The 20,856-nt window shown below is 44.2% G+C and overlaps 1 protein-coding gene across 1 annotated transcript in view; it reads left to right on the top strand.

Moving 5' to 3' along the window:
- Positions 1-20,856, top strand: part of LOC121545396 (protein bicaudal D homolog 2) — a 67,685-nt gene that overhangs the window by 27,734 nt on the left and 19,095 nt on the right. Inside the window, exon 2 of the mRNA XM_041855889.2 lies at positions 4,333-4,545. Within this exon, the coding sequence (XP_041711823.2) occupies positions 4,333-4,545 (213 nt within the window). The remainder of the gene's footprint in view (positions 1-4,332; positions 4,546-20,856) is intronic.

Genomic DNA, 20,856 nt, shown 5'->3' on the forward strand with positions numbered 1-20,856 from the left:
AGAGGCTTAACTTAGTCTTCTGCTAGTTTGATCTTCTGCTTCTGAAGGTCTTGCTGTATCTCTGGAGGATCTCTCCCCTCTTCCACCCGCAATGTTGGTCCTGCTCAACCCTCTCTAACAAGAAGCCTGCTTCTCTCCCATTGGAACATGAGGGAAAAAATAGAGTATCTCAGACAGCTGGGGTTCAGTTTGACATCACAGGCTCTGCTTCTTAAAGGTTTAAAATATTGATTTGTTTAAACCTGTTAGAGAGCATGAAGAGCAACCCGTTCCCTTTCTACCCTGCTCTTTAGTCACAGGTTTAGAGGAAGATGGTGTGTGAGAGGGGGGGATGAGGTCCCGTGTAGCTCAGTTGGTAGAGCATGGTGTTTGCAACGCCAGGGTTGTGGGTTCGATTCCCACTGGGGGCCAGTATGAATTATTATTATTTTTTTAATGTATGCACTCACTAACTGTAAGTCGCTCTGGATAAGAGCGTCTGCTAAATGACTAAAATGTAAAAATGTAAATGAGGGGATGATGGTTGTTGGAGTAGAAGAACAAGGTTGAGCTCTTTGACCCTGCCCTCCCAAGTACCCTTCTCTAACCTGCCCTCCCTAGTACCCTACTCTAACCTGCCCTCCCTAGTACCCTTCTCTAACCTGCCCTCCCTAGTACCCTACTCTAACCTGCCCTCCCTAGTACCCTTCTCTAACCTGCCCTCCCTAGTACCCTTCTCTAACCTGCCCTCCCTAGTACCCTACTCTAACCTGCCCTCCCTAGTACCCTACTCTAACCTGCCCTCCCTAGTACCCTTCTCTAACCTGCCCTCCCTAGTACCCTACTCTAACCTGCCCTCTCTAGTTCCCTTCTCTAACCTGCCCTCCCTAGTACCCTTCTCTAACCTGCCCTCCCTAGTACCCTACTCTAACCTGCCCTCCCTAGTACCCTTCTCTAACCTGCCCTCCCTAGTACCCTACTCTAACCTGCCCTCCCTAGTACCCTACTCTAACCTGCCCTCCCTAGTACCCTTCTCTAACCTGCCCTCCCTAGTACCCTACTCTAACCTGCCCTCCCTAGTACCCTACTCTAACCTGTAGACAATCATCCTCACCAGGAACTGTGTCTAGGATCATATAACAGATATGACTAACAAAAGAGTCCAAATAAGTTCTGTCTTAACTATTGAGCAATGGAGGATTTGTTTGCTGATCTGTTGGCCAATCATATTCTCCAATTTCCTGGTTGTCATACTCAGTCCACATTTTTTGGAACCTGCTAGTTGATACCAAAAACAGGCCTCTGTCCGCACCAGATCTTTATATCCAGTAACTACAGTTTCAAGTTTGTGTGATTAATTAATTAGAAATCTTACTCACGAGAGTCCAGACAGAAATCATTAGCTGTACGAATCTCCTACCCTTTGAAGATCAGTCACAAGTTTCTCTCTCATATGACTAGTAATCATATCCCCTGTGATTCTGTCTGTTATAGAAAGGGAAGGAATGAAAGAGAGAACGAGAGATGGTGAGAAAGAGAAGCAGACAGATTGAGAGGAAGGTCAGAGATGACACCACATCATCTGCGTCCTCAGAACATCACATGATGATGAAGCTAACTGTGATGATGTGCCTTGCGGTCTGCCTGGGGGCCTATAGGGATCAGAACCCAGCATGTAGTCTGGTTAGATCCATCCCATAATATATGGGTTCATCTGGAATCAGACCCTTGTGGCTTCATAGGGCCAAACCTCTTGTGGCTTCTGTCTTCTCCCATTCCCTTTCAACATGCTGGAGCTTGTATCTCGTTTTCACATGGTACCACAAAAATCGGACTGATTTTTTCTCTTAAAGTCAGTTGTCATCTACCATACAGATCTATGTGTGTTATCATGTATGCCCATTTTATTGGCCATATCACAATGTGCTAATTCCCACTCACATCCTCTCACAGTTAACTAAAACATATGGTGCTGTATTGATGCATTTTTAGGGTGGGTGTCTGGGATGCCGCATTAACATTAGGGATTGCGTGCGCTCCTACCTCCCCCCAAAAAGTAACTAAAGACGTAGGGGTTGAGATTAAGGGGCTTGGGTCAGCGGATATTGGCTGGGTGCCCCCCGTTTGAAGCCTGCCTGCCTGCCCCCCTGGTCAGTGTCCCCCACAATCCCCACCACAAACACCAAGATTATAGTGATAGGATTCCCCTACTTTCTGATTGGGTTAATCCCTACTTTTAATGACAATCTAATCAAAGAGGGGGTGCGGTTGATGAGGTTTGGGGGGGGCTAGATTTGGGGCACACTGTATGGTGTGTGTGGTATAACTCATAGCGTGTGGATACAGGATGTAGACGTATTATAAGTGTGGTCATTTATCATCAATTATGGTAGCCCAAGGTCTCTGGTGTTGAGTCTGTGTGGAAACCTAACGCAGTGCTGGTCTTCAGAGGGGCATGAAGGGACATGTTCATAAGAGACATCCAATTCCATGAGTCCTGTGTTTACATTCTTCTAAAGCCTCTCCAGGGCTGTGGGTGGGTGTGCTAGCTAAGGTGACTTCTTGTTCCATGCTATAGCCAGAAGAACCATTCCACCATTCTAGAGCCATTCCAGGCTTCCAGTGAAAGCATACCGTTGTTCTCAACTGAAATGTTTATCTGATCAACGATGCCATCTACTTTCCTCCACCCTCTATCTCTCCCCAACACAGAAATGCACTAGACATGAGGTCATTGTCATGTCTGGCTGTAACCGCTGAACTCGTTTTTTTGTCTGTAACTAGGTCAATTTCATAATTGTAATTTTAAAGTGCAGATTTCCTTTTTTCTCTATAGGAAGGAATTACTGGGATTACAATAAAACTCAGTAAAACTAGAAAATCCGTCTGCAGTCACGTGCGTGTGTGTACTGTAGAGTGAATGTGTAGAGTGTGTGTCGGGGTTAGAGAGAGAGTGAGGGGGAGGTCAAATGTCTGATTGCCTCAGGTGAATCCAGACATGGGGATTGTAGTCCAGCTGAGAAATTAAAATCTCTGTCGGTTAGATCACTGCTGTTGAGCATTGGAAATGTAATCAGATGATTTTTATTTTCAGAGAGTGAGAGAGACAGTGAGAGAGAGACAGAGATAGACGGAGAGATATATGGAGAGATAGACAGAGAGACAGACAGAGAGACAGACAGACAGAGAGACAGACAGAGAGACAGACAGAGAGACGCCTAACCTAGAGTGTCTCTGTGTGGCTGGACACTTCTGAACAGGCACTGTAAAAGGGCTGCCTCGTGGTCCATTAAGAAATTAAGGTCAAAGTCCAGAGAGCGGCAACCATTAATAGTGAATAAACACGCCGTCACACACCCCAATAGAATCAGTTAAACAAAACAGACTAGTGAATACAAGCCCTCTCACACTGTCACACTCTACACGCCGCAGGTCAACGTTTATTGGGATTAATCTTGTCCTGGAGGCAGAGCTGAGGGATTTCCACTAGATGGCCCAGCTACAAAGTCCAAATTATATATCGTAAAAAATCATGAAAATAAAAATGTACAGTTAGGATTTGGGTTAGGCATAAGGTTGGCATTGTGGTTAAGGTTAGATTTAGGTTTAAAATCAGATTTTCTGACTTTGTGGCTATGCCAGCTAGTGACTACCCTGCAGAGCTGCCTCCAGTACATGAGTCATCCTAATAATTGCCAACCTGCTAACATTGTCTCTGAGGTAGTAGTCATCTTCCCTTTCTAAACTCCATCTGCTACTTTCAATCTGGGGAATTTGGATGATTTCCTCATTTGATCTGCCTGTACTCCTAAATGACCTTAAGAGCATTAGACTAAATTCTATAATCAGAGAGGGACGGTGATATTTGTCCAGGAGGTGTCCTATAGCCTAAATCTTCTGTTTTGTTAGAACTGCCTTCTTCTGGGTCTCTGGTGAGCATGTGCAGCGGGTAGAAAGGGGGAGGGAGAGGAGTGAGGTCGGTAGGGGCAGGAGAGGAGAATGATGGAAGGAGGGATAGAGACGGGAGAGGGGGATGACGGCATCCAGATGGAAACTGCTATGACTGAGTGGTTATCTCTCCAGGGTAGACTATTTTAGGTGGCAGGGTTATTGGTGCAACACTTCTCTCTCCTCTCTGTTCTGTCCCCAGCTGAACCTCAGCTGTAAAACTAGGCTCATTTCGAAATGGCCGAAATTCCAAATGGGAAAAATAGCTCAGGAGATCAGCTGAGTAAATCCTACATTCTAGAACTCTCTGAAATAGTGTACACATGCATGTGCTTTTCTCAACATATGCCTACAGTAGCCTGTCTACTGCATTCACCAAACCCTAACCTCTCTCTCTCTCTCCAGGCGTTTGGACAAGTCTACTCCAACCATAAGAAGGTGGCTGCAGACGGGGAGAGCAGGGAGGAGTCTCTGATCCAGGAGGCGGTGTGTAAGGAGGCCTATTACGAGCAGCGGGTCCTGGAGCTGCAGACGGAGCTCCGCCAGGCCCGTAATGTCCTCACCAACACCCAGTCAGAGAACGAACGCCTGGCCTCCATCACCCAGGAGATGAGAGAGGTGAGACGAGTAAAAGAGGGAGAAAGAATAGATTCAGTTGCCACATCATACTGTAGATACAAGTTTGCATACAGACTAATATAGACTACATGTAGACTATATGCACAAAAGACACATTGGCTGCGTTCACACTGGCAGCCCAATTCTGATCTTTTTCCACTAATTGGTCTTTTGACCAATCACATCAGATCTTTTCACATCAGATCTTTTTCAGAGCTGATCTGATTGGTCAAAAGACCAATTAGTGAAAAAAAAGATCAGAATTGGGCTGCCTGTCTAAAGGCAGTATATGTAATCATAACTTGATTGGATCTAGATTTTAGTTAACCACCACTAACCATGACTGGATTAGTTTGTTAGACAATTCGTGATTGGATTTGATAATAGGTATAGACTGGGTATATGAGATCAGATCCTTACGTAGACTACAATATGTGCATGAATGCAATAAAAATTACACTTGCACATGCTCAGCTACACAATCACTGGCGCACACTTCACACACACACACTCTCTTTCACCTTCACAAATAAAATCTGAGTTTATTTGTCACGTGCACAGGATACAGCAGGTGTAAACAGTACAGTGAAATGCTTGCTTGCAAGCTCTTCAAGTTCTTCCTCAACAATGCAGTTCTACTGTCATATAAAACAAATGCACATCGTAAAAAAATATATATGCACAAGAATATACACTGTGTGTACAAAACATTATGTGCTCTTTCCATGACAAAGACTGATCAGGTGAAGTCTATGATCCCTTATTGATGTCACTTGTTAAATCCACTTCAATCAGTGTAGGTGAAGGGGAGGAGACAGGTTAAAGAAGGATTTTTAAGCCTTGAGACAATTGAGACATGGATTGTGTATGTGTGCCATTCAGAGGGTGAATGGTCAAGACAAAATATTTAAGTGCCTTTGAACAGGGTATGGTAGTAGGTGCTAGGCACACCGGTTTGTGTCAAGAACTGCAACGCTGCTGGGTTTTTCACGCTCAACATTTTCTCGTGTGTATTAAGAATGGTCCACCACCCAAAGGACATCCAGCCAACTTGACAACTGTGGGAAGCATTGTAGTCAACATGGGTCTGCTGTGGCATGATGGAGGGAAAGGTTAACAACCGCTGCTGGTGAAAGGCAGATCATACTTGAGTAAAACTTATAGCCTCTAGGCAAACATATCAGACATTAGCTATAGTATATCTACTGTGGTTACAGGTAAGTTGTTGCTTTAGTAATGGGTGCAACTCAAGGCATTTATGCTGCAGCACTGGGATTCATTACACAACGTACAGGCACTAGGTCCTGAGACTGGCAGCACGTGCCCATCGCCCAGCCCTGGCGTCAGTGGCGTGCCTCTCATCTCACATCAGATCTGGCATCCCTCCCTTGCCTGAAAGCGCCAGCCTTGCCATCCGCCTGCCCTCTTGTCTGCTGAGGGACAGATAAGAGCCAATTAGCAGGGAATGTGTATACAGTGTGTGTTGGTGGGTGTGTGTGTGTGCACATGCGTGGATTTGCCTGTGTGTACTGTCTGGGTGCGTGTCATGGCTGAGCCAGCAGTGAAGAGATTGAAATAACGAGAGGAGCAGGCAGGTTGAAAGGAGGCCGGCCCCCTCGGCGAGGTGGGGAGCTCTGAGCCCGGCTGACTGACACTAAGAGAGGGACAGAAAGAGAAAGAAAGATAGGGGGACGTTTAGATTGTCCTGTTTGATCTGAAGGGTTGTGTTCCCTTGGCAGGAGGGATGAAGGGGATAATAATGAGGAGGCTGTTGAGGAGGGAAGGAGGGACAGGAGGGACAGGAGGGACAGGAGGGACAGGAGGGACAGGAGGGACAGGAGGGGGAAGGAGGGACAGGAGGGACAGGAGAGACAGGAGGGACAGGAGAGGGACAGGAGGGACAGGAGAGGGACAGGAGGGACAGGAGAGGGACAGGAGGGACAGGAGGGACAGGAGGGACAGGAGAGACAGGAGGGACAGGAGAGACAGGAGGGACAGGAGGGACAGGAGGGACAGGAGAGGGAAGGAGGGACAGGAGAGACAGGAGGGACAGGAGAGGGACAGGAGGGACAGGAGGGATAGGAGGGACAGGATGGACAGGAGAGGGACAGGAGGGACAGGAGGGGGACAGGAGGGACAGGAGGGACAGGAGGGGGACAGGAGAGGGACAAGAGGGACATGAGTGACAGGAGGGACAGGAGAGGGACAGGAGGGACAGGAGGGACAGGAGGGACAGGAGAGGGAAGGAGGAACAGGAGGAACAGGAGGGACAGGAGAGACAGGAGGGACAGGAGGGACAGGAGAGGGACAGGAGGGACAGGAGGGACAGGAGAGGGACAGGAGGGACAGGAGAGGGACAGGAGGGACAGGAGGTACAGGAGAGGGACAGGAGGGACAGGAGAGGGACAGGAGGGACAGGAGAGGGACAGGAGGGACAGGAGAGGGACAGGAGGGACAGGAGAGGGGCAGGATGTAGCCCTACTGCAGTCCAAGAGGAGACAACTTATCCAGAACGCTGCAGCCCGCCTGGTTTTCAACCTTCCCAAGTTCTCCCATGTCACCCCGCTCCTCCGCACACTCCACTGGTTTCCATGTAAAATGGGCAGGGTGTAGCCCTACTGCAGTACAAGATGGGAAGATACAATAGTACACGCTTAGGTCATTATAGTTTTGTGTTTTTCCATTAATTGCTTACTACCCCTCCCCACCACCAGCCCAAAAACTGATCTTGTCTCTCTCTCCTGTCCTATTTTTGTAGTTTCTCAAAGTCTTATTTTGTCAACAGAAAATCACAAAACATACTGTGAGTTCCCATCTCTCTCTCTCTCTCTCTCTCTCTGGCTCAATTAAATTCAAAGGGCTTTATTGGCATGGGAAACATATTTTTACATTGCCAAAGCAAGTGCAATAGATAATAAACAAAAGTGGAATAAACAATCAGAAATGAAGAGTAAACATTACACTCACAAAAGTTTCAAAGGAATATAATGTAATTTTATGGCTATGCACAGTGTTGTAACAATGTGCAAATAGTTAAAGTACAAAAGGGAAAATATGGGTTGTATTTACAATGGTGTTTGTTCTTCACTGGATGCCCTATTCTTGTGGCAGCAGGTCACAAATCTTGCTGCTGTGATGGCACACTGGTATTTCACCTAATACAGTGAGGGAAAAAAGTATTTGATCCCCTGCTGATTTTGTACGTTTGCCCACTGACAAACAAATGATCAGTCTATAATTTTAATGGTAGGTTTATTTGAACAGTGAGAGACAGAATAACAACAAAAAAATCCAGAAAAACGCATGTCAAAAATGTTATAAATTGATTTGCATTTTAATGAGGGAAATAAGTATTTGACCCCCTCTCAATCAGAAAGATTTCTGGCTCCCAGGTGTCTTTTATACAGGTAACGAGCTGAGATTAGGAGCACACTCTTAAAGGGAGTGCTCCTAATCTCAGTTTGTTACCTGTATAAAAGACACCTGTCCACAGAAGCAATCAATCAATCAGATTCCAAACTCTCCACTATGGCCAAGACCAAAGAGCTCTCCAAGGATGTCAGGGACAAGATTGTAGACCTACACAAGGCTGGAATGGGCTACAAGACCATCGCCAAGCAACTTGGTGAGGTGACAACAGTTGGTGCGATTATTCGCAAATGGAAGAAACACAAAATAATTGTCAATCTCCCTCGGCCTGGGGCTCCATGCAAGATCTCACCTCGTGGAGTTGCAATGATCAAGAGAACAGTGAGGAATCAGCCCAGAACTACACGGGAGGATCTTGTCAATGATCTCAAGGCAGCTGGGACCATAATCACCAAGAAAACAATTGGTAACACACTACGCCGTGAAGGACTGAAATCCTGCAGCGCCCGCAAGGTCCCCCTGCTCAAGAAAGCACATATACAGGCTCGTCTGAAGTTTGCCAATGAACATCTGAATGATTCAGAGGAGAACTGGGTGAAAGTGTTGGAGCTCTTTGGCATCAACTCAACTTACTGTGTTTGGAGGAGGAGGAATGCTGCCTATGACCCCAAGAACACCATCCCCACTGTCAAACATGGAGGTGGAAACATTATGCTTTGGGGGTGTTTTTCTGCTAAGGGGACAGGACAACTTCACCGCATCAAAGGGACGATGGACGGGGCCATGTACTGTCAAATCTTGGCTGAGAACCTCCTTCCCTCAGCCAGGGCATTGAAAATGGGTTGTGGATGGGTATTCCAGCATGACAATGACCCAAAACACACGGCCAAGGCAACAAAGGAGTGGCTCAAGAAGAAGCACATGAAGGCCCTGGAGTGGCCTAGCCAGTCTCCAGACCTTAATCCCATAGAAAATCTGTGGAGGGAGCTGAAGGTTCGAGTTACCAAACGTCAGCCTCGAAACCTTAGTGACTTGGAGAAGATCTGCAAAGAGGAGTGGGACAAAATCCCTCCTGAGATGTGTGCTAACCTGGTGGCCAACTACAAGAAAGGTCTGACCTCTGTGATTGCCAACAAGGGTTTTGCCACCAAGTAGTAAGTAATGTTTTGCAGAGGGGTCAAATACTTATTTCCCTCATTAAAATGCAAATCAATTTATAACATTTTTGACATGCGTTTTTCTGGATTTTTTTGTTGTTATTCTGTTATAAACCTACCATTAAAATTATAGACTGATCATGTCTTTGTCAGTGGGCAAACGTACAAAATCAGCAGGGGATCAAATACTTTTTTATATATGGGAGTTTATCAAATTTGGATTTGTGGGTCTGTGTAATCAGCGGGAAATATGTTTATTTAATATGGTCATACATTTGGCAGAAGGTTAGGAAGTGCAGCTCAGTTTCCACTTCATTTTTTGGGCAGTGTGCACATAGCCTGTCTACAGCGGCCTCTCTCAATAGCAAGGCTATGCTCACTGAGTCTGTACATTACATTTACATTTACATTTACGTCATTTAGCAGACGCTCTTATCCAGAGCGACTTACAGGAGCAATTAGGGTTAAGTGCCTTGCTTAAGGGCACATCGACAGATTTTTCACCTAGTCGGCTCGGGGATTAGAACCAGCGACCTTTCGGTTACTGGCACAACGCTCTTACCCACTAAGCTACCTGCCGCCCCTGTACATAGTTAAAGCTTTCCTTAATTTTGGGTTAGTCACAGTGGTCAGGTATTCTGCCACTGTGTACTCTCTGTTTAGGGCCAAATAGCATTCCAGTTTGCTCTGTTTTTTGGTTAATTCTTTCCAATGTGTCAAGTAATTATCTTTTTGTTTTCTCATGATTTGGTTGTGTCTGATTGTGTTGCTGTCCAGGGACTCTGTGGGGTCTGTTTGTGTTTGTGAACAGAGCACCAGGACCAGCTTGCTTAGGGGACTCTACTCTAGGTTAATCTCTCTGTAGGTGATGGCTTTGTTATCGAAGGTTTGGGAATCGCTTCCTTTTAGGTGGTTGTAGAATTTAACGGCTCTTTGATAATTATTGACCTAATTCTGCTCTGCATGCACTATTTGGTCTTTTACGTTGTACAGTGCCTTGCAAAAGTATTCATCCCCCTTGGCGTTTTTCCTATTTTGTTGCATTACAACCTGTAATTTAAATGGATTTTTATTTGGATTTCATGTAATGGACATACACAAAATAGTCCAAATTGGTGAAGTGAAATAAAAAAAATAACTTGTTAAAAAGAATTATACTAAATAAATAACGGAAAAGTGGTGCGTGCATATGTATTCACCCCATTTGCTATGAAGCCCCTAAATAAGATCTGGTGCAACCAATTACCTTCAGAAGTCACATAATTAGTTAAATAAAGTCCACCTCTGTGCAATCTAAGTTTCACATTATCTGTCACATGATCTCAGTAAATATACACCTGTTCTGAAAGGCCCCAGAGTCTGCAACACCACTAAGCAAGGGGCACCACCAAGCAAGCGGCACCATGAAGACCAAGGAGCTCTCCAAACAGGTCAGGGACAAAGTTGTGGAGAAGTACAGATCAGGGTTGGGTTATAAAAAAATATCTGAAACTTTGAACATCCCACGGAACACCATTAAATCCATTATTAAAAAATGGAAAGAATATGGCACCACAACAAACCTGCCAAGAGAGGACCGCCCACCAAAACTCACGGACCAGGCAAGGAGAGCATTAATCAGAGAGGCAACAAAGAGACCAAAGATAACCCTGAAGGAGCTGCAAAGCTCTACAGCGGAGATTGGAGTGTCTGTCCATAGGACCACTTTAAGCCATACACTCCACAGAGCTGGGCTTTACGGAAGAGTGTCCAGAAAAAAGCCATTGCTTAAAGAAAAAAAGGAGCAAACACGTTTGGTGTTCGCCAAAAGGAATGTGGGAGACTCCCAAAATATATGGAAGAAGGTACTCTGGTCAGATAAGACTAAAATTGAGCTTTTTGGCCATCAAAGAAAATGCTATGTCTGGCGCAAACCCAACACCTCTCATCACCCCGAGAACACCATCCCCACGGTGAAGCATGGTGGTGGAATTATCATTATGTTGGGATGTTTTTCATCGGCAGGGACTGGGAAACTGGTCAGAATTGAAGGAATGATGGATGGTGCTAAATACAGGGAAATTCTTGAGGGAAACCTGTTTCAGTCTTCCAGAGATTTGAGACTGGGACGGAGGTTCACCTTCCAGCACGACAATGACCCTAAGCATACTGCTAAAGCAACATTTGAGTGGATTAAGGGGAAACATTGAAATGTCTTGGAATGGCCTATTCAAAGCCCAGACCTCAATCCAATTGAGAATCTGTGGTATGACTTAAAGATTGCTGTACACCAGCGGAACCCATCCAACTTGAAGGAGCTGGAGCAGTTTTGCCTTGAAGAATGGGCAATAATCCCAGTGGCTAGATGTGCCAAGTTTATAGAGACATACCCCAAGAGACTTGTAGCTGTAATTGCTGCAAAAGATGGCTCTACAAAGTATTGACTTTGGGGGGTTGAATAGTTATGCACGCACAAGTTTTCTGTTTTTTTGTCTTATTTCTTGTTTGTTTCAAAAGACAAAATATTTTACATCTTCAAAGTGGTAGGCATGTTGTGTAAATGAAATGATACAAACCCCCCAAAAATCCATTTTAATTCCAGGTTGTAAGGCAACAAAATAGGAAAAATGCCAAGGGGGGTGAATACTTTCGCAAGCCACTGTACATGGAGACTGCAGTCTCAATTTGGTGTTTGTCCCATTTTGTCTCTCTCGCTCTCTCTCTCTCTCTCTCTCTCTCTCTCTCGCTCTCTCTCTCTCTCTCTCTCTCCTCTCTCTCTCATTCTTTCTCTCTCTCATTCTTTTTCTCTCTCTCTCTCTCTCTCTCTCTCTCTCTCTCTCTCTCGCCCTTCCTTGTTTAACGCCTCTCCTCAAATCCCTCCATATTGGGATTCAGCAGATTTGGTTAAATTCTGCGACAGTGTTTTGCTGCTCAAGTTTAGCGATTACTCCAGTTCTGGGAGGGGAGAGGGTCTGAAGAACTCCCTCTCTGAGTGAGTTTGACACCCCGTCTGTTTGACACCTCATCTGTTTGGAAAAACATATCTTGAGAGCTAAATGAATCCCCACACTTTGCTTTCAGTCAGCTAAAGACTGGTGTTTATTACGGAGATTAGGGCAAAGAAAATAAAGTCCTTAAGATGACATTTACTTCACAAGGACTACGATTTCCGACAGACCCTGGATTCCTTCATTATATAGTCCAGTTGCTACTTAGCATCTGGGACTGAATTGAGTCTTAAGATTGGCTTTCTAGAAGCCAGATGGCCTTATCCAAAATGTAGCTAACATGTTTTTATACTTAGGCTGTGTGATTGAGGTCTAAAATACGAGGCCCTTCTGAGTAAACACATGAAAACCTCCTGTCTGCAGTAACACAAGAATCAGCCCCCACTTAATGAACACATTAATCCACTTATTCCTATGTACTTACCCCACTTACATCACTCTTTCTCTGTGAATACAGAGAAGCTGATTTTAGAGCCATATTAATGCTGGGAGCAAGTCTTCAGTAGAATGCTGTTACTGGTGCTTGACTGGTGTCCTGGTGTGTGGCTCTGTCTGCCTGCAGGTGCCAACTCCATTGTGAATACACACACACACACACACACACACACAGGGACTGGTGCAGTGGCATGGCGGGTGGCCAGGGCTAATTGGCTAGATGGAGGGGGTTGGAGTGTAAATCTCACTATGTACAGGAGATAGTGACACCCCTCCACTGGCACTTTATGGGCACCGGGAGGGGAGGTGAGGTAGCGGGCGGAAATTGGGCAGCGGGTGGATCCAGGGCACTGAGGCTGGCATTGTGATGTGGACTCTGAAAGGACCCTTCAAATTAGGCAGCTAGGGAAGGAGGGAGAAAGGGAGAGGGTGGTGAGAGGAGAATAGGAGGGGGAAATCCGAGAGAGGTTTAATGAGAATAAACAGAGCCCCTAATCGTGATGTGTCTGTTTCTTTTTCTTGGAAATGCTTGGCAAACCTGATTTAGTCAGGGGGATGATTTTATCCAAACCTCTGTCAGTTGATCTGTCATGAGACTGGTCACTGTTTGCTTTGCCCCGTGACTGTTGACCTTCTTTATCTATGAGAGATTTAAAATAGAAAAATAGGTGAATGATTGGTGGCAGTCTCTAGACCACCTAAACAACCCTTGATACAGTAACTGTCTGCTATATCGGATGCAGATATTTTTATGAGACATAATTGTGTCAGACAGGTTCAGACACCATGTGAGAGGTCATTTTCATGATGTCCCATAGACATTAATGACCAGTGCAGTCAAAATGCTGTTTTTCCTGTGTTTTATATCATATTGTCACAGATGACGAAACTAACAATGTGAAAGTGTGACAAAATGTTATACGTGTTATTTCCTGATAGTTTCTGGTTGAAAATACAATCTACACAGGGCCTTTTAATCAGCAGGTTTGCATGAGCAGGAGTTACTGTTTTCCATGGTGACATCACCATGCGGTAAATTGGTTATTCTACAACGGGTTGGTCAAAACAAGCATTGTGATTGGTTGAAACGTGTTCTAAGCCATACTAAAAAACCTGTTTAGCACAGGTCAGCCTATGACTTAAAATGGGAATCTTGTTTTCTGTTCCATCTGAGAAATCTCTGCACATCCACTGTCCCATCAGCCCAGCCAGCCAATTCATTAACTTGATCTCCACTGTAAAAAGCAGCTAGACATTATTTCCCAAATGCTTCTAGCCTAACATTTGGGTTGCAACAATGGGAGTTTGTACAAACGTTGCTATCTGTCTCCACATTTGCAACATTGTTTCAATATTGAAATTCGATCTCCACTGTCCTATTGAGAATTAACATGCCAGTCGAAATCATGAAACAGTATCATTTTTATGGATATATACAAAGAAATGTCAGTAGAAAAACAGGCCAAACGAAATGAAATACAGCTACTTTGCTGTTATTCTAGCTGCACAGTTTGACGTAACTGTGTTAGCCGTAGTTGGCTAGCTAGCAAGCAAGGGATGAGAGCGTTGCCAGCCAGCAGAGTTTTTTATTTAATTGGTAACCCGTTGTAGAAAATTAATTGTACACTCAACGTTGTGCAAAACAACTTTTTTAGCACTGCTGTGCTGATCTACGGTACTCGGCTCCACCTCGTACCTATGACCACAGCACAGCCGTGCTAAAAAAGTTGTTTAGCACTCCCCCTCGTGTACAATTGCTTTAATAGACCAATAATGAATAGAGTTCCAAACCTCTCTGCCAGCTAGTTTTCCCTCCCCACTCAGACCACTCCCAGACAGTCCAAGCAAAATTCTTGCTTGAGGAATAGTTTTTTGCTAAAAAGCTATTTTTGCCATTTTAATGGAAATCTATTACAGTAAGGTACTTAATTGTTACCCAGAAATGATTTAATATTGAAATAAAAACGTCTACATTGAGCCTTTAATAACCCACCTTACTGCAACTCTGTGACCTTCTCCGCTCAATAATCATCAATCTCAGTTAACCTACTGCTATATTGGTATACTAGTAGTGGCCCATACACTGCTCAGACATATAAAGCATCGCCCTCAACGTGACCAAGACAAAGGAGATGATTGTGGACTACAGGGAAAAAAAGAGGACTGAGCACGCCCCCATTCTCATCGACGGGGCTGTAGTGGAACAGGTTGAGAGCTTCAAGTTCCTTGGTGTCCACATCACCAACAAACTATCATGGTCCAAACACACCAAGACAGTCGTGAAGAGGGCACGACAAAGCCTATTCCCCTCAGGAGACTGAAAAGATTTGGCATGGGTCCTCAGATCCTCAAAATATTATACAGCTGCACCATCGAGAGCATCCTGACTGGTTGCATCACCGCCTGGTATGGCAACTGCTCGGCCTCCGACCGCAAGGCACTACAGAGGGTAGTGCGTACGGCCCAGTACATCACTGGGGCCAAGCTTCCTGCCATCCAGGACCTCTATACCAGGCGGTGTCAGAGGAAGGCCCTCAAAATTGTCAAAGACTCCAGCCACCCTAGTCATAGACTGTTCTCTCTGCTACCGCACGGCAAGCAGTACCGGAGTGCCAAGTCTAGGTCCAAAAGACTTCTCAACAGCTTCTATCCCCAGGCCATAAGACTCCTGAACAGCTAATCATGGCTACCCGGACTATTTGCACTGCCCCCCCCACCCCCATCTTTTTACGCTGCTGCTACTCTCTTAATAATTTATGCATAGTCACTTTAACTCTACCCACATGTACATATTACCTCAAACTAGCCCCCCGCACATTGACTCTGCACCGGTACCCCCCTGTATATATAGCCTCCCTACTGTTATTTTATTTTACTTCTGCTCTTTTTTTCTCAACACTTTTTTGTTGTTGTTGTTTTATTTTACTTTTTAATTAAAAAATAAATGCATTGTTGGTTAAGGGCTGTAAATAAGCATTTCACTGTAATGTCTACACCTGTTGTATTCGGCGCCTGTGGCCAATAAAATTTGATTTGATTTGATTTGAAACAGCAGCTGTCTATGACTATAACTATCTGAGAAAGCCCACGAATGCATGCTCAATCCTGTAGCCTCCTCCCTCCCCCTCACTTTCTATTGATCATGTTGAACATACTGCTAGTATACAGCATTCATACGTCACATATAGAAGCGTCTGCCATCTGTGAGGCCCATCGACTCCCAGCCAGTAAGTTGGAGCAGGGCGGAATGGGACCAAGAGCCTTGGGCAGTGATAAGCCACATTTATCTGCCATGGTGCGAGCTACAGTACAGGATTAGAGCCACACAATGGGCCAGTAACACAGATAGGAGGTGCACGGTAATGGCCGTGACTCCATTAGACTCTACCTTTAACTAATTCACTCACAGCCACAGAAAGACTTATTCGTTATCACTACACTATTTAGTGTCTGCGGACATGGTAGCAGAAATCCCCTTACAGTTACCCAGTAGAGGATGGGGATAGACAGTCTTAGTCGTGTAGCCTGCAGCTTGCACAGTTAGGAACACCTTCTTTTAAACAATCAACAACCTCAGACCTAGAAAATCCTCAATGCCAAGAAAGAATGGAGGTTCTAGAATGACAGAGGGTACACTGGTTACACTGATGTAGGGTTTTTATAATAGAGGAGTAGCTCTTTGTAGGAGATGGTGTATGGTTGTAGAATGATGATAGGGGCGGCGGTTCTTTCTTCCCCCTAAATATTAGCTGACATGAGCCCAATATAATAAAGCTCCCAGAAGGCCCTGGGGTATGGGTGTCTTCAACGTTATTGTCTCTCTGACAGGACTGTCATCATGAATGACCTCCTCCTGTACTATGATAGGGGAAGAAGGAGGGAGGGAGAGAGCGAGGAGGACAAGAGGGGTAAATAGGGTAGGGAAAGAGGGTGAGAGAGCGAGATGAGAAGGGAACAGATGAAGGGAGAGAAAGGGGAAGCTGAGGAGTGTGAAGGGTAGAGAAGAAGGGGACGAGAGAAGGGGAGAGTTAGAAGGGTGGATGGGGTTAAGAGACAGATACAGATTCTCCCCATTGCAGAACAGCTGATGACATTGACCTTGTGGTAATAGATCAGTTTACGAGGAGCCAACCTACCCTGTTTCCCCAGAGCTGGTGTGAAACCAGGGGCACTAAGCCCTCCAGATGTTCCCTGGGTAATCTCCCCACCCCGCTCCATGTACCTCATCCTCCCCCCATTCCCCACGCTGCCCAGTTCTGTATGTCTCTCAGACTAATGGCTATTTACTGTATAGTCACAAAGAGCATGGCTTTCTTAAATACCTTTAAAAGATCTGTCATTGATTCCTAATTATTTTTGTATTTTCGTATCAGATTTAAAGGGCAAGGCTCTGAGAGTGTGTCACACTGATTTAAGCCACCCTTCCAGTAACACCAAAGTGGTTGTTCATGTTGGATCGATTGGGCTGTCAGGCTTGCAGCCACGCACTACAGTACATGCTCCAGTACAAACACACACACACACATACATACACACACAAACACAAATGTACACTCATACTAATGCACATACATGCTCATGTGCCTACGCATTTTCACACAAATATGACCCCTGGACACACACCGAAACACTAATTCACATTTATGTGCATTCATGCACGATATCACCCCTCTAGACTTACACATAAAAACGACCACACTAGAGAGATCAGAGCAACACACCCACCCACACAGTAAAATATTAATGTTATTTTTCTTTAAGCATTCTATTCAAAGCTTTAAATGTGAACTTGAGTGTGTTCGCCCCACTAATAGGTAATCTGGCTTGCTTAGCAATGTAGCTAGCTAACGTTACAGCCCTTACCTTATTCATTAATTCAAATCAAATCAAAATGTTATTTGTCACATGCACTGAATACAACAGTGAAATGCTTACTTACAAGCCCTTAACCAACAATGCAGTTTTAAGAAAAATAAGTGTTGAGTAAAAAATAGATAACCAAAAAAGTCAATAACAAATAATTAAAGAGCAGCAGTAAAATAACAGTAGCGAGGCTATATACATGGGGTACCGGTACAGAATCAATGTGAGGGGGCACAGGTTACGCTCCCTTCTCTGTCAATGCAATTTTCTTCTTGTCATTATAATAAAAATGTGTGTTGACTGATCAACACAGTGTCAAGTTACTTTGCAATGTATTCCCGAAAACCTGAAGTCGCCATCCAAGTAAAAAGTAGCCAGGGGGTGCGGGTGTACCCAGGTTAAACAACACCAACATCATTGCTTGCGCGACCTTTGCGCAGTCAAAAGAAAATGCCATGCTTGCTAACTTGGTTAGCTACAGTATGTGACTGTTTTCAACAAATCAACTGTTTTAGACAATTTATTTTAACCAAGCAAGATAAATAAACGTTTAATCAGTACTGAGTGAAAGAACAACAAAAACATTGTGCAACTAAAGCTTCCTGTCATCACCAGACTGTCCATTTAAATAGAGTGTCTAGATAATTCATTCAAGACAGGTTTTGTAGAGTAATGGTTAATCTGGGAATCTAAAGGTCCTGAGTTCGCCTCTCGGAGGAGACATTTTGACCATTCTCTTTTGTGTATAGTTTTGACTCTAAATCAGCACATCTGCCGTCCCCTTGGTGTATCCCAAGTTGTTTCTACCAAGGTGGATGACTGGGATGTCTGGGGTAGAAGTAGCACAGACCCTCTGATGGCGCAGAACACCAAGCAGTTTGTGCCACTTCATGCCTTACACTCTGAGCCACCTAATGTGACAGTCAATAATGTATGTAAATAGTTATTGGGTAGGCTACATGTTGATTATTTGTGTCTTTTCCAGGAGCTTGCGCGATTGTCTTGTTAAAAGAGATCAGGGAAATATTTTCCAGTTTACTCCATATTTGCTTAAATGGGTTTCTGGTTTTTCGCTTCCCTCTGTAAAATCAGCTGTTAATATAAATACTAATAACTACATTATTTCTGTTGACATTTGTCATTGTGTATTTTTACTTTACTTTACAGTATTGCTGTGTTATGCTGTATCATATAATGTTGTATAATAATATTACATAATCACCTTCCGGTGTAAAAACCATGGAAATTAAAAACAAATAAATATGTTTTAAATGAGAAGTAGGCATTGGTATGAATCCGAAAAATAAAGGAAATTCACATGAGCAAAACAATGCATACTTCACCCATGCTCTACCAAGGTTTTCCAGCACACAGCTTTGACCTACTGCAGTAGCTATGTTGGTGTATTGTACTTCCAACAATGTGTAGGCAGGTTGCTTAGGATTAAAACCTTCTCAAACAGCCAAATTCATACTCTTCAGAGGGATAATGGACTTTACATTATCCTGCTATTAAAATAATGTGTATATCATTAGGCTATTGTACATTTTTATTATTGTAGCGTCATCATCTTTATTGCAAAAATAAATACAAATACACACAACTTTAAGCTACATAGTCATTTGACTGAGGTAATGAACTGTCCATTGTTCAGAACAGCAATTGATAAAACAGGACCATGTTTGAAAAACAAGTGGTTCTGAGCTTATGTCAATATTACACAGGTAAGCTAACGGTTACAGAAATCAGGAATGCAGACAGGCTCTATAGACCTCTATATCTATATGAGTGACCGTGTTGTTATGTTGGGTACCTACTGACCTGATGGTGCTGTAAGTATAAAAGCAAAGCTTGCTTTCATATAATAAAAAAAAGCTTGAAAAGGTAGTGAAATGGGGTTATGTTTTACTGTGGGGTGGGAAGAATGCAATACATTACCTTGTATGCAGTACAAATCACATTATTGTGAGCCAGACAGCACTTTCATATCAGTAATCCCGCTTCGTGCCATCTGGGAATCTTGTACCTTCTTTTCAGGGAAGGGAAATGGGAAAAGGTAGTAAATGTGGGATTTTCATGGAAGCACACACCAGATATCCCATAGTATTAAGACCAAGCCAGAGTCTAACCACAGTTTCAAAACCCACCTAATCTACAGCGGTATTAAGCTGTGACCTTTAGCCTAGTGACTTACCGAGTTATAGAGCTATTTTCAATAGCGGTTATTGTGAAAAGCTCAAACACTTTAGGCACTAACTCAAAGCTTTGCTGAGACATGAGCTGGTTAAGACTCAGTATGCCGTCAAAGGCAGTTTTAGTTGTGAAATTGGAGCTGTAGATGTGAAAGTGAAGTGTTGGGTAGAGTTCCAGTATGACTGAATCAGCTCAGAGGAGGGAGCTATGACCTCTAGAATCTACTGAGCCAGTGCTTTCATATCCTTTACAGCAGCACCCACTGCATCCCATACAGAGAGAGGATTAGACCACAGTCAAGGACTTATCAGAGGACACACAGATATATACACATACTGTATACTGCACATTAGGCTTAATCTAACACTACAGCTATGCTTGTACTTAAGCACAGTTTGCACACATTAACATTAATGCTCTTAAGTATTATCCAAACACACACACACTCCCCAGTCAGGTGGGTTTGAGTGTGTGTGTCTGAGTGAGGCAGTTGGTGTGTGCCTGTAGTGACAGCAGGCAGTAAGTCTTCATAAACCACACATCTCTTTATGCTAATCAGAGACCTCCAATTGACAGGATCCTTAATGGTGGCACGTCAAATGTCAACAAAACCAGAAATCCCCAGGGGAGGGCTCGTTCATTCGCCTGATGAAATGTTATTCACGTTTTACGGCAGCCACGCACTCAGCCACCATAACCCCCACTGTGTAACTACGGCTCACCTTTTCTGTCCGGCAGAATGGCAGACACCCCTTCACCCCCGAGGACCTCTGCATGGTCAGTGATAGCGGGAGCAGAGTGGGCTCTTACGGACAGCAGGGTGGAAGGTCAAAACCCTTGTTTGCATCCTAATCCGTTTGTGTGGTGGTCTGTATTCATTAAGGCCAGACAGCACTGACCCTCCAGCTGAGGCAACTGACCGTGGGCTGGAAGAAACCGTTCCATATGACTTAGACTGGACCACCTGGCTATCTTTGTCTATCCTGAACATGACAAATCACTGTAGAGAAAAGTGAAACAGACCTAGATTGCGCTAGCATAGATTTAGCCTGCTCCTGGACTTAAAGGAGTAGTTCACTATTTTACAACATGATGTTAGATGCTTCCTCACCCTGAAAGTAGTCTATGGGCCAAGAGAAATTGTAATCCATAGTTCGGTTTTCTTTAAACAGTCACTACAATCTTCAGCTAACTTTAGCCACCGCTAGCTAAAAATCTATGTTAGTGATGGGGGCATGACCAAAATCACCAGAAATCAACTCAAATAAACTCCATATTTGTTTTGATGTTACTTAAAGCTCATGAAT

This window comes from Coregonus clupeaformis, chromosome 30, assembly GCF_020615455.1.
Source record: "Coregonus clupeaformis isolate EN_2021a chromosome 30, ASM2061545v1, whole genome shotgun sequence".
NCBI classification, from domain to species: domain Eukaryota; kingdom Metazoa; phylum Chordata; class Actinopteri; order Salmoniformes; family Salmonidae; genus Coregonus; species Coregonus clupeaformis.